A 13312-nucleotide genomic window follows, 5' to 3' on the forward strand; every position below is an offset into this window, starting at 1 on the left:
TTTTTGACCCACCTCCTAGAGAAATGGAAATAAAAACAAAAATAAACAAATGGGACCTAATGAAACTTAAAAGCTTTGCATAGCAAAGGAAACCATAAACAACACAAAAAGACAACCCTCAGAATGGGAGAAAATATTTGCAAACGAAGCAACTGACAAAGGATTAAACTTCAAAATATACAAGCAGCTCATGCAGCTCAATATCAAAAAAACAAACAACCCAATCCAAAAATGGGCAGAAGACCTAAATAGACATCCCTCCAAAGAAGATACACAGATTGCCAACAAACACATGAAAGGATGCTCAACATCACTAATCATTAGAGAAATGCAAATCAAAGTTACAATGAGTTATCATCTCACACAAGTCAGAATGGCCATCAACAAAAAATCTACAGACAATAAATGCTGGAGAGGGTGTGGAGAAAAGGGAACTCTCTTGCTCTGTTGGTGGGAATGTAAATTGATACAGCCACTATGGAGAACAGTATGGAGGTTCCTTAAAAAACTAAAAATAGAACTACCATACGACCCAGCCATCCCACTACTGGGCATATACCCTGAGAAAAACCATAATTCAAAAAGAGTCATGTACCACAATGTTCATTGCAGCTCTATTTACAATAGCCAGGACATGGAAGCAACCTAAGTGTCCATCGACAGATGAATCGGTAAAGAAGATGTGGCACATATATACAATGGAATATTACTCAGCCATAAAAAGAAACGAAATTGAGTTATTTGTAGTGAGGTGGATGGACCTAGAGTCTGTCATACAGAGTGAAGTAAGTCAGAAAGAGAAAAATAAATACCATATGCTGACACATATATATGGAATCTAAAAAAGAAAAAAGAAAATGGTTCTGAAGAGCCTACAGGCAGGACAGGAATAAAGATGCAGACGTAGAGAATGGACTTGAGGACACAGGGAGGGGGAAGGGTAAGCCAGGACAAAGTGAGAGATTGGCATGGACATATATGCACTACCAAATGTGAAATAGCTAGTGGGAAACAGCCGCATAGCACAGGGAGATCAGCTTGGTGCTCTGTGACCACCTAGAGGGCTGGGATAGGGAGGGTGGAGGGAGACGCAAGAGGGAGGAGATATGGGGATATATGTATATGTATAGCTGATTCACTTTGTTATAAAGCAGAAACTAACACACCATTGCAAAGCAATTATACTCCAATAAAGATGTTAAAAAAGAAAATTTTAAAGTTTTCCTTACAAATAATTAGATATTATTAAAATTATTAAATAATCCTTTTGAGAAGTGATCAAAGATTTCAACAGCTGGTTAAAATTGGTATTATATCTTCAACACAACTGCCCCAAATCATCACAATCCTAAGGATCACTTCCTAGAGTATATGTTAACATTATAAACATGTATCTTTGTTTTCATTTGATGATAAAAGTCTAAGTTCCAATTATGTACCATCCTTAAATATTCAGAAAAGTTCTTCGCTCATTGTAGGAAACCAAATTATTTTAGTAAATAAATAAAACATATTAATAACAAAAAATTGGGCACAACTACAACATTCTATGCGAGCCCACTGCAGTATAACTGTTATTATCCATTCTGATTTTTACCATCATGTCCAAACCATCAGAAGCAGGCTGCCATTATACCAGTGATAGGTAATAACCTTCCCACACCTAAATCTGACTCCAAACACTACAGCAAATAATTCTTCAGTTATTTCCATAGGATGATGAAGAGGCTATAAAAACCCCCTGTGAAATATGTCCTTTGTTCAAATGTGTCAGATATTTAGCCTTCCAAAATAACGCAATCTTCTACTTCAATACAACCAAATTACTTGTTAAAGCTAAATAATTTACTGAAAAAGAGAAGTGATGGCCATGTTAAAACCACAAAATGGCAGCTTCTCTCAAAAATTCACAAACTATTTCAGAAAACGTATTTGTACCTCCTCATTAGTAAGTGACACCTGGGATCGGTTGGCTCTGCCAGCACCTATTAATGAAAGTTCATTACTGGCTACAGTTTCTGCCCTGAGTTTTGTACAGCGAACATGGGGGGAAGGGTTAGGTTATAATTAAATCAAGGAATGATGATAAGAGAAACAATACCCACTCAAGAAGCAGGAAGGGACTGGCATAAAATTAAACAACAGGCCCAATGTGGCAGCTCTTCCCATAACTTCTGCTGATCTATAACCATGACTACTAATGAACCTTCTGAATACTAATTTGGACTCTTCAGAACCAAGAACCAAGGTTCTAGGATATGAGGCACTCTGCTCAATAAACCTTCTAAAAACACTGAAAAACAACACATAAGTTAATACAATTACATTTTAAGTCACAAACTCTTTATGAGTTTGGTTAACATGAGCCGCTTTTTATAGATTTCCCCCCCAGCTCTCAGACTGGCCTGAGATCAGAGGTCGGCAAACTTTTTGGGGAAAGGGCCAGATAGTATTCCAGGCTCTGCTGGCCATACAGTCTTGACACAGCCTCAGAGTTATGTCACCACTAGTCAACGCTGCCATTTTGGGGCAAAGCAGCCATAAACAAAACATAAATACAGCTGTGTTCCAAAAAAACTGTTCAGAAAAAAATAGGCAGTGTTCAGATTTGGCCTGGCTTACCCTAGGCTGTAGACCTCCAGTCCAGATGAAATATTTTAAAAACTAAAAATTAATGTATCATTTGAGATAATACTCCCTTCCATATATAGGATGAAAGCCCAACTAAAAGTTGCCACACCAAAATCCCACAGAGCGCGATTCACAGAGAATGTTGTGCCATTTATACTGTTAACTGTATGAATTGTGTCTGCCTTGTCCAATGACCCTGAGCTCTCCCTTAAAACTCCCCAGGTCCCATAAAAAATTCAACTGCTACTACTATTCTCGTCTCAACATATGTCTCACTGCAACATATGGCCAGTGGTTTTCGATCTTTGCCAAGGAAAATAAGCAAGCTGAAGGGCTTTTTAAAATGCAGATCCCATGGCTCCAACCCAGACCCACTGGATTAGATCTCAGGCATTTTTCTTTTTTACGTTCCACAGATGTGCTGCAAAGATTGAAAACTACAGTATTTAGTCGAAACTGTCAATGGACAACCCATCAGAATCTACTGGGATCACAAATGAATCAATTAAGTAGGACGGAGACCTGAGAACCCACATTTTTTGAAAGCTCCCTGAGTGCTTATGATGCACAACTTGAAACACTACCGTGGAAGAGGTGTTACCCTCTTAGCCAGGCTACATCTGCTGTGGCCTCTCTGCTCAACAATTCCAGGAGCTACAAAGGAAAAGGATTTGACATGGGTCAAATTACTGCCTTGGTATATAAAACACATTCGGGTCTTTATGCACGTGTTCATTTCTCGAGGGCCAGTCTCACCTACTCAAACAGGAATAAAAGTTATTCCATATCAATTCATGTATATATCTTAAAACAGATATGAAGGGCTATTCTCTTCTTCACTAAAAACCAAACATTAATATTTACCATGCCAGATAAAGAAACTTCTTAAGTTTTAAAACAAAGTAGCATCCAATCTAAGCACTGCCCCAATTTTCCTAATCAAAGTATTTTTATAACTACATGATGCAACTACTAAAGCCAGAATGACATTTAGACATTTTATGACTTACTCATTTTTCCAAGAAAACAAAGTTTACTCCAGGAAACTGCGTTTTAAAAATATTCTAATTAAAATCTCCCCTGTACTCCAAACCAAACTGCATCCACAAATGAAGACTAGCACACAGCAGTACTTAAATGTTTAAACTACTGAATCTACAGTAAGTGAAACAACCTAATAGTAAAAAGTCACAAGACAACCATAAACAGTCTCACAAATTCTTACTGTAACAGAATAACCTCTGTGATGTGTTCAAAAGCTGTAAAACTGCGATAAGTAGAAAATTTCAACCTAGTAAATACTATCTAGAAAATGGTTCAAATACACTATGGTAAAGATAAACCTAAATGCAATTAAGGCACAGAATAAAAATATATACATTGTTATGGGAGTCAAAAATGTGTTATGCTACAGGAGTGAAAACTAACATGTTTAATCTATAATTACCAGATCTATTACCAAAGAGCATGACTTCCTCTTAGGAGGAATAAGGTATGAAATTAAAATGACAGCTTCTAACTGATGAAGAGCTGGCATATCCTTGAAACTCTTAAAAATATACACACATGGGGCTTCCCGGGTGGCGCAGTGGTTGAGAGTCCGCCTGCCGATGCAGGGGACACGGGTTTGTGCCCCGGTCTGGGAAGATCCCACATGCCGCGGAGCGGCTGGGCCCGTGAGCCATGGCCGCTGAGCCTGCGCTCCGCAACGGGAGAGGCCACAGCAGTGAAAGGCCCGCGTACCGCAAAAAATATAGATAGATAGATAGATATTCACATGTATGTCATAATATTATGATAAATTTGAAAGCTAACCAAAAAAAAAAAAAAAAACAACAACAACCACCCAAAAACCATGACCAGACATGACGCATCTTTTCTTTTGGTAAGGGCAGGAGCCGCGCTATGCAGCATGTGGGATCTTAGTCACCCGACCACGGTTCAAACCCGTGCCCCTTGCATTGGGAGTGAGGAGTCTTAACCACTGGACCACCAGGGAAGTCCAGATGTGTCTTTTGTTACATTAAAAAATATATATATTATTCAAGACAAAGTATTTATTTTATACTTAAAAGCCCATACTATTAGTTGTGCTGGAATATTCCTAAAAGGAATATTAGAAAGAAATGTGAGGTGGCATCTTAAAACGAACCAAGTAAACCTACATGACTTTTATTACCCAGGCAAGCTGAACACTTACCATTTGATTCCTCCCTTTATACTGAACAGTGAGAAAAGAGAAGCACATAAGAGGGCCTAATTTCAAAGCTTTTAAAAACAAAAACAAACATTAAAATTGTTTAACAATTTTTCCCAAAGACAGTTTTCAAAGTAAAAATGAAGAATAACTAATGCAACAATGGCCTCAATGTTTCTTCTATTAACACAAACCAGTCAAGACTAGTATAGAGCTTTTGTTAATATTTCTTTAGTGCTTGATTAGTTTATATTAATAAGCATTATGGAGCTAGGAACCAAATAAAACTGACACCAAAATGACGAAAAGCTTGTGTCTATTCATAATTTCTAATCTCAAAAATACCTAAAAATAGAACAAAGACTATATTTTCCCCTAGATATTTAATTCCATTACTACATACTATGATTCCTTTCCAGAAAATTAAGAACATAGTAACTTTGTGGCCTAACATGAGTATTAATTTTAAAAAAAAGTCACCAACTCTCCAGCCCAAGATTCAGCAAACTTTTTCTATAAAGGGCCAAGGAGTATTTTAGGTTTTGTGGGTCAAAAATACTCTGTTTAGTAGTCTTTTTTTTTTTTCTTGTCCATCAACCCTTTAAAAATGTAAACACCATCCTCGGCTCTGTGGTAGGGTGGTATGAAAATGGGTGGAGGTTCCAGGCTACAGTTTGCAGACCTCTGCTCCAGCCAAATTAATCTTATGATGCTTCAAATATGCAACACATACTTTAAGTAACTACTTAAAAATATCTTAATATTAAAATATTTGATCATCTAAGTTTTCTAAGAGTATACTTATGAAACAATAAATGATCTATTTTTGAAATGCCAATAAATCTGTCATATTTTTAAATATCTAATTTGTTTATTCTCAAAGTTCCTTGGCTATCTATAAAATTTTACCCACCACTAAAATGATTCTGAAACATTCGAATGTTTTTAAGAATTTGCAGTATTTCAATTTTAAACTGTAGCAACATTTCTAAATAGTTTTTCAATAGAAAAGTAAAGTCGAAACCATCTGTTGTCCTTTATTAATTATACCTATATTAAATACCACTGAACATATTAAAAAACACTGGTGTAAGTTTTTGTAAAACTGAAACTTCAAAGAATGAAGAGAGTCTGCAATCAAGGTTATGATGTAGCCAACTTAAGTCTAACAGAGTATTTTGTTGAATCATTTCCTTCTGGTCCCTAAATGACTGACATCACTCCACACAGTTACACATTTGCTCCAAGAACAGGAAGTGTATGCCAGAGAAATATTAAGAAAGCTAATTCCACCAACTTTACTATAAGCAGGCAGTTTAAGAAACGATACGTTGAGGTACATGAAAGAACTGGGAAGAATTTCCTAATCCTCAATAGAATGAAATAAAATTTCCCTAAGAAATATATCACATGTGGTTTACATCTTGACTGTATTTTTAAATAAAAACGCTAGTTTTCAAAATATATGCGCCTGAAAATTTTTTTTAATTCCATTCTTTTATAACATCATAAAATATCCTCACATTGATAAATCCAACAGATTTATGTTCAAATGTAACTATGAAAAAGAAGACCACCATTTAAATATGTCACTATGCAAGTGCTATGCATCCAAGAGGAAAAGAGAATTGCAATAATGCTAGAAATTATTCAAAAAGAAAATTCAAAATGTACTCAACTAATTTTCTAATGGGATTTATAAATCTATTAATTTAAACTTTTAGTGTGACTTATAAATAATAAGAAAATTTCTAACTGAATTTAAATGCCATATAATTTTCATTCAAAGGATATTTACTTGATGGAAGGTAAGATAAAAAGTTCTTGTTGATATTCTACTCAGGATTTATTTTGCTGTCTGTATTCATTTTAATTTAAGTATTTTTTTAATTTTCCAGGGACAAAAGAACAGGGACAGAGACAGTCAGAAAAGACACCAATGACTGGAATTAATACATTTAGCCTCAGAAACTTACTTACTAAAGAATCATGGCTTTTGAACAGCTAGAGGAAAAAAATACTGGTAAGTATTTTTTAGAGTGAGTTGTTAAGCTGGCATTCATCTAAGGTGAACAATGAGACTCTGTTAACTATTATTAAGACCCTGTGGGTTATAACCTACTTGAAGTATCCTTTTTTGCCCTACCATTTTGCCCCCCCAAATCAAAACCCTGAGTCAGATAATGTCTTTGGAACTAACTCCAGTTTACAAGAAATTCGGGCATAAACAAACTTGCTGAACATCACTGCAAGGATACAGTCAACAAAATCCAGGACGTGAGATACTCTATACGAGGAGCTGTTTCTTTAAAAAAAAAAATAAGGAAAAAAAGAGGGAGAGAAAACCTATAGACTAAAATGACTGGATTTACCAACCGATCTAAAGAAACCAACTACTTTAAAAAAAAAAAAAGTAAGACGGGCGAACTGGAGCTTTTACTAGTTAATATTAAATAACTGGCAATTTTTAAGATATGATAAAGACATTTTTTGAGAGTCCTTATCTTTTAGAGATACATACTGAAATACAAATGAAATCATATGAAGTCAGGGATTTCATATAAAAAAATTAGGGAAAGTGGGTATACTTAAAGATGAAAAAGATCTGCTAAGTATTGATAACTGTTATGGTTGAGTGATGAGCACATACTACTTCTACTTTTCTATATGTCTACCAAACTAAAGAATTTTTAATATCAACGGTGAAAATCAGTCAAGTGGAGATGATGAATTTATCAAGATTCCTAGTTTAGTAGGAATTAAAAAAAGATAAAGTAAAATGGAGAAAAATTTAATATTCATTTCATAAAGCATGATTATCTTCAGAAACTAATTTTAATTTATTACCTGTAAGAGGTTAAGAAATTCGTTAGTTTAACATAAATATGACAAATTCAGAAAGATTAGAAAATATATTACTATATAAAGCAGAATCTAAAGAATTCTAAATATATATCATCCACCTGACAATGTAAAATCATTTTAGTTAACCAGTATTTTACTTACATTTTCCATATAGTTTGGCTTAAAGCCCTCCTGCTGTCTCCTCAGCTCCTCCTGTTCTCTGTGTCGGATCATTTCCTCTTCACGACGACGGTGCTCTTCTTCATGCCTGAGAGATTTTTAAAGAAAAACTCAGGGTGGTTGACATATAAGCCATAATACGGTATTTTATTTCAGGTAAAACAAAATCATTTATGTATATCATTTATTTATACATTATGCCTAATCTGTGATAACGAGTGGCTTACCAGATTTACCTTCCTTTTATTTTGCTCTAAACCATTAATAAATCAAACAAACCAATAAAATAATTTATCTAGGGTAAATCAAAAAAGTAAAGTAACAGCATATAACTAGGATAATTATATGCTTACAGTCAAAAAATCCAGAAACCAAAAGCTCAAACCAGTACTCTATTACTGTACAAAGAGAAAGCCTGGGATTCACAATCACTGGCACAGCAGAGTTAGTTCTTAGAGACACTCAGAACCTATTCCAATACAAGCCACTGCAAAGGACCACATTGCCTAGACAAAAATCCTACTACGTGCAAAAGGAAGCCTTAACATTCTCTCCCCCATTTCATTAATGCACTGAGGAAAGTATGCACCTGGAACAGGTGTCTGATTACCACCTGTTTTCGCAAATTAAGTTTTATGGGACAATCATTCCCTCACTGTCTGTGGCTACCTTTGGGCTAGAGCAGTGCTGAATAGCTGATACACAGACCATATGACATGAAAAGCCTAAAATATTTACCATGTAGCCCTTTCCCAGGAAAAGTATGCCAACCTCTGCCCCAGAGATATCAAGCATGGAACAACAACTACAAGACAAACAAAAAAGATATGTATGTGCAGGATTACTATTAAATCATAATTAGTTACAATATGATTAAGAAGGAAAAACCTACAAAATAATATTAAAGTAATAGTCTGACATTTAAATCAATGCAAACTCAAATATACATGCTCTCCACTCAAAAACAAAGAAGTAATTTAAACAGCAAAGACTACATAATGCTGATGCCCCCTCAGTAGGTCTCATTTTCCAGGCTACTCTTATAAGCACCCTTTTACACCAAGTATAGATACTTCGTTGTTGTTTTGTACACCAAACACAGTACCTGAACTAAAAGAAATGGCGGTTTCACCCACAGCCAGCAAGAAAACAGGTTGTTAGGACTTCATATCAGACCATGTGCAAGTAACAAGACAATGTTCCTAAGGTATTTCAAGCAAACTCTGGATTTTGAGATATCTACGTCCCCAGTATAGATCTCTATTCAAGGAAACAGAATATTCCAATAAACCGGTTAATCCATTTCTAGTACATTAACACACTCATAAATTTTATGGTTAAGAAAATACTTTCATGTTCATACACTGCTGAAAATGTACATAGTGACAGGAAAAATTCTCTTATTCAAAAACTCTAAGGCCACATGTGTTTTTCAGACTTTAAAAAGGGTTTAATATACTATTATGATATCTCCAGTAGGATCTATTATGATATCCCAGCAGTACCCAATAATCAACACCATTAATACTCCTGTAGTAAGATGAACATTCACATTCTACGAATATAACACAGGTTTGGCATGACCACAACGTAAAACAGGTCAGGTTTTGCATCATACAGGCTCATGTCAGATCCTGACACTAAATGATACTCAAAGCTTTTTGGTCTTCAAGATTGCAACAATGACTTTGTTGAGGACCAACGTGTAGCAAACAATTTTATGTGTGCAAATCCATTCCCAGTAAACTAAACAGAAATATCTATACATGTGTGCAAGAATGTATACACACAGATACAAGACTGTACATTAATTAAAGGCAAAAGGTTGAAGACATTCAATTACAAATGAGGGACAAGGAATACAATACAACCATTACAAAGGCAGATTTGCATTTCCTGACATGAAACAATGTCTAAGGTACAGTGTCAGAAAAAAGGCAAGCAAAACAATAGTATTCCTATTGCTGCATCTAAAAACCATTTGTACGAGCAGAGAAGAGAGTATGAGAGTTTCTATCACACTGGGGATAATCTGGGGAGACAAGAGCATTGCCCTTTTTCTTTTGTACACATACGTATCATGTGAGTTTTTTTAAACATGTATTGCCATAACATTTTTAATTTAAAAGATATTTTAAACAAAATTTATAATGTACTTCTCCCTATTGTTAGAGCAATTTTTTTCTGATAAAATGTGAGACTACATTTATATCTGGAGAAAAAATATGGTAAAAAGGTATAAAATCACTTTAAACATTTGCTATTTTTTTCCTTCCATTCCATTGCCTATAGATTCCAGAGTTTCTACTTTATTTTGTGATTACACCACACTGACAATTCCATAATATAAATTTACAGGCAACATATAGGAACATTCCCTACTGTACATATGTTTGCGTTTAATTTTTTTCCTTCCACAAGATGCTTTAACAATTATCTTTATATTTAATGTCTCTTTGGATCAAGGATAATTTCCTAGGTTATATTCACAAATGTAACTAATAAGTAAAGAAGCATGATGAATTTTAACTTCATGTTATACTTAATTGGAAATTGATAAAACCTCTATTTTACAATTTATTTTAATTGGAAGCCCACTAATTGTCTCATATTTTAATAGGACTTTGAAACCTGAGAGGCTTTAGGCACTAAGCTATGATACAACTGATATAAAAATGTCCTGCTCTTTGTTCCAGTCCAGCACTATGGCCTCCACACCCACCAAAGGCCTCAGTCCATCTGATGATCTTTATACTTTGTCAAATGACATAAAAAGGGAAAGAATGGATGGATGATGGGTAGATGAGTGAGTAGGAAGGAGTAAGGGAAGGAAAGAAGAGAACAAATGAACAAGTACTAAGTGGGCCAGTTACAGCCTGAACCAGCCCATCTAAGCCCTGTCCACCTTCACTGTCACAGCCTCTGAAGAAGTGACCCATGAAAACCTAACTTATTTGTAGCATTGAAATGAAAACCAGAAAATTTTGCATACTCCAAATTATTTAATTTCTTTCAAATATATTTTCTTAAGCAGTTTTTTCAGTCTCCCAACTAAGGTAAACAGAAAGGCCGTGTCCAGACTCTCTGGCTGTCTCACGTGGCAGCCTCCTGAGTCAGACCAACCTCTGCAGGCTGCTGTATTTTTATCTGCTTTCTGCTGCAAGGGCAGGATATATTTGACAATTATTAGTAAAGTAAGTTCCTAGACACTATTTTTTTCCTTTCCTTCATACATGCTGCAAAATTACTCAATTTTAACACATTATTTACATTTCTTAAATCAGGAAACAATTCTTACAATTAATTTCAAAACAAACTCCACAGGCACAAGAAAAGATTAACAGATTTATCACTGGCTGTATCTGCTAAAATACAGCCAACCATAAAAGTTACGCATCAAATTATCACTTAATTGTTGACATATCTTTATATTGTTAGTACACACTTATCTGAATTTCAAATTGAATCTGATATACCTCTGCAACATTAAATAAGATTAATGGAAGACCATTCGGTGAAAAATTACCAGGTACATAGAATACTTATCACGTCAAGCAACCAATATTTCAATTATTAAACAAGTAACCTATTAAAAATTCCAGTAAGTACTGCGTTCTATTTTGTGCGCTTCACTTTCTTTTTAATAATCTGATCATATTCCAACTAATGTCTGCCTCCCTCCCAGATTACCTAAGTGCCACACCAGCAGAGCTTGTGTCTTTTGTTTTCCATTGTATCCCCAGTACATAGAGTCCTCTTTTTCATTTTTCATTTCCAACTAATTTTAAACTTACAGAAAAGTTGCAGAAATAGTAGAGTTCCTATATCTCCCTCATGCAGCATCCCCTAATATTAACATCTTCCATAACTATAGTACAATTATGAAAACCAAGAATTCACACTGGTACATTGCTACAGTTCAACTCTAGGTCTTACTCAAATTTCACCAGTTTCCCCACTATGTCCTTCTTCTGTTCCAGGACCCTATCCAGAATCTCACATTGCATTTAGTTATTATTTCTCTTTAGTCTCCTCGAGTCTGTAACACTTCAGTGTCTCTTGGTCTTTCATGACCTTGACACTTTTAAAGAGAACTGATTATTTTGTACAATGTCCTTCAATTTAGGTTTGTCTTAAGTTTTCTCACGACTAGCATAAGGTTATGAAGCTTTGGCAAGAACACCACAGAAATGACAATGTACACTTCTGGGTGCATCATATCAAGGGGTGCCTGGTGTCCGTGTCTTATTAAGGGTGATACGAACCTAAACGCTTGGTAATGGTGGTATCTGCTGGGTTTCTCCACTTCAGATTTACTATGTTTCCATTTGTACCTCATACAAATTTGAGACTCCACAAATCCTGTATCCCAAGTTTTGTGCAACAACCTTAGCACCTACTGGGAAATCTTGAATGAAACAACTATAGGTGTGCCTCATTTTATTGCCCTTCCCAAAAATTGCATATTGCTTTTGCACACTGAAGTTTTGTGCCAACCCTGTGTTGTCAGATGGTTAGCATTTTTTAGCAAGAAAGTATTTTTAATTAAGGTACACACATTGTTTTTTAAGACATCATGCTATTGCACACTTAAAACACTACAGTGTAGTATAAAGGTAACTTTTACATGCACTGCGAAACAAAAAAATTCACTTTATTGCAATATATTGTGCTGGTCTGGAACCAAACCCACAGTATCTCCAAGGTGTGTCTGTATTACTGCAGTATTCACCCATTGGTAATTTTTCTCTCAGACTCATTTCACATTTATTATTTGGAATTCTACTTCTAACAACTAAGGAAGAGTTGTCCATTCTCCCCATTTATTTACTTACTCATTAAAATAACTTTTATCAGCACAAACTTATGGATATTTACTTTATTCAACAGTGTAAAATCTAATACTATCATTTTTTATTTTGTTGTTGAAATTGTTCCAACTTTGGCCCTTAGGAGCACCTTCAGTTTGGCTCCTGTGTTCTCTCAACATGCCCTAGCATTGTTCAAGTACTTTGCTTCTCTCTGACACAAGATTTGTCAGGCTCATCTTGGACTTTTCAAATCCTGGAATCAACCACTTCTCCAAAAAGCCCTGGTTCCCTTTATTGGAGAATGGTGCTCAGAAACAAAAATCTGGGCATTAGATGAGCTCATTGTTCCTGAGGCATCACTGCTTCTAGATGGACAGGGCTAGGAAATATGTATATATATATGAACCGATGTACATATATACATGTCTATATTTCTGTATCTGTCTAGATTAAATGCCACTCAGTTCATACTGATACTTAGAATCCCCATTAAACATCACAGGAGTCGTTTTAATTTTAGCCTTTCTCCCTTCTTTCTTTCTCCAACAATGAGAAACCTGGTTCATACTGATCTGTACTAATATATTCACTTAAAAAAGTATATACATTATTTTCAATAAAGTCTTGATCAAAGAAAGAAAAAAAGTAT

The 13312-nt window shown here is 35.1% G+C and overlaps 1 protein-coding gene across 1 annotated transcript in view; it reads right to left on the minus strand.

The window, feature by feature from the left end:
* Nucleotides 1-13312, minus strand: part of PSPC1 (paraspeckle component 1) — a 60485-nt gene that overhangs the window by 20451 nt on the left and 26722 nt on the right. Inside the window, exon 6 of the mRNA XM_030882771.3 lies at nt 7835-7940. Within this exon, the coding sequence (XP_030738631.1) occupies nt 7835-7940 (106 nt within the window). The remainder of the gene's footprint in view (nt 1-7834; nt 7941-13312) is intronic.

Source organism: Globicephala melas, chromosome 18 (genome assembly GCF_963455315.2).
Source record: "Globicephala melas chromosome 18, mGloMel1.2, whole genome shotgun sequence".
NCBI lineage: Eukaryota > Metazoa > Chordata > Mammalia > Artiodactyla > Delphinidae > Globicephala > Globicephala melas.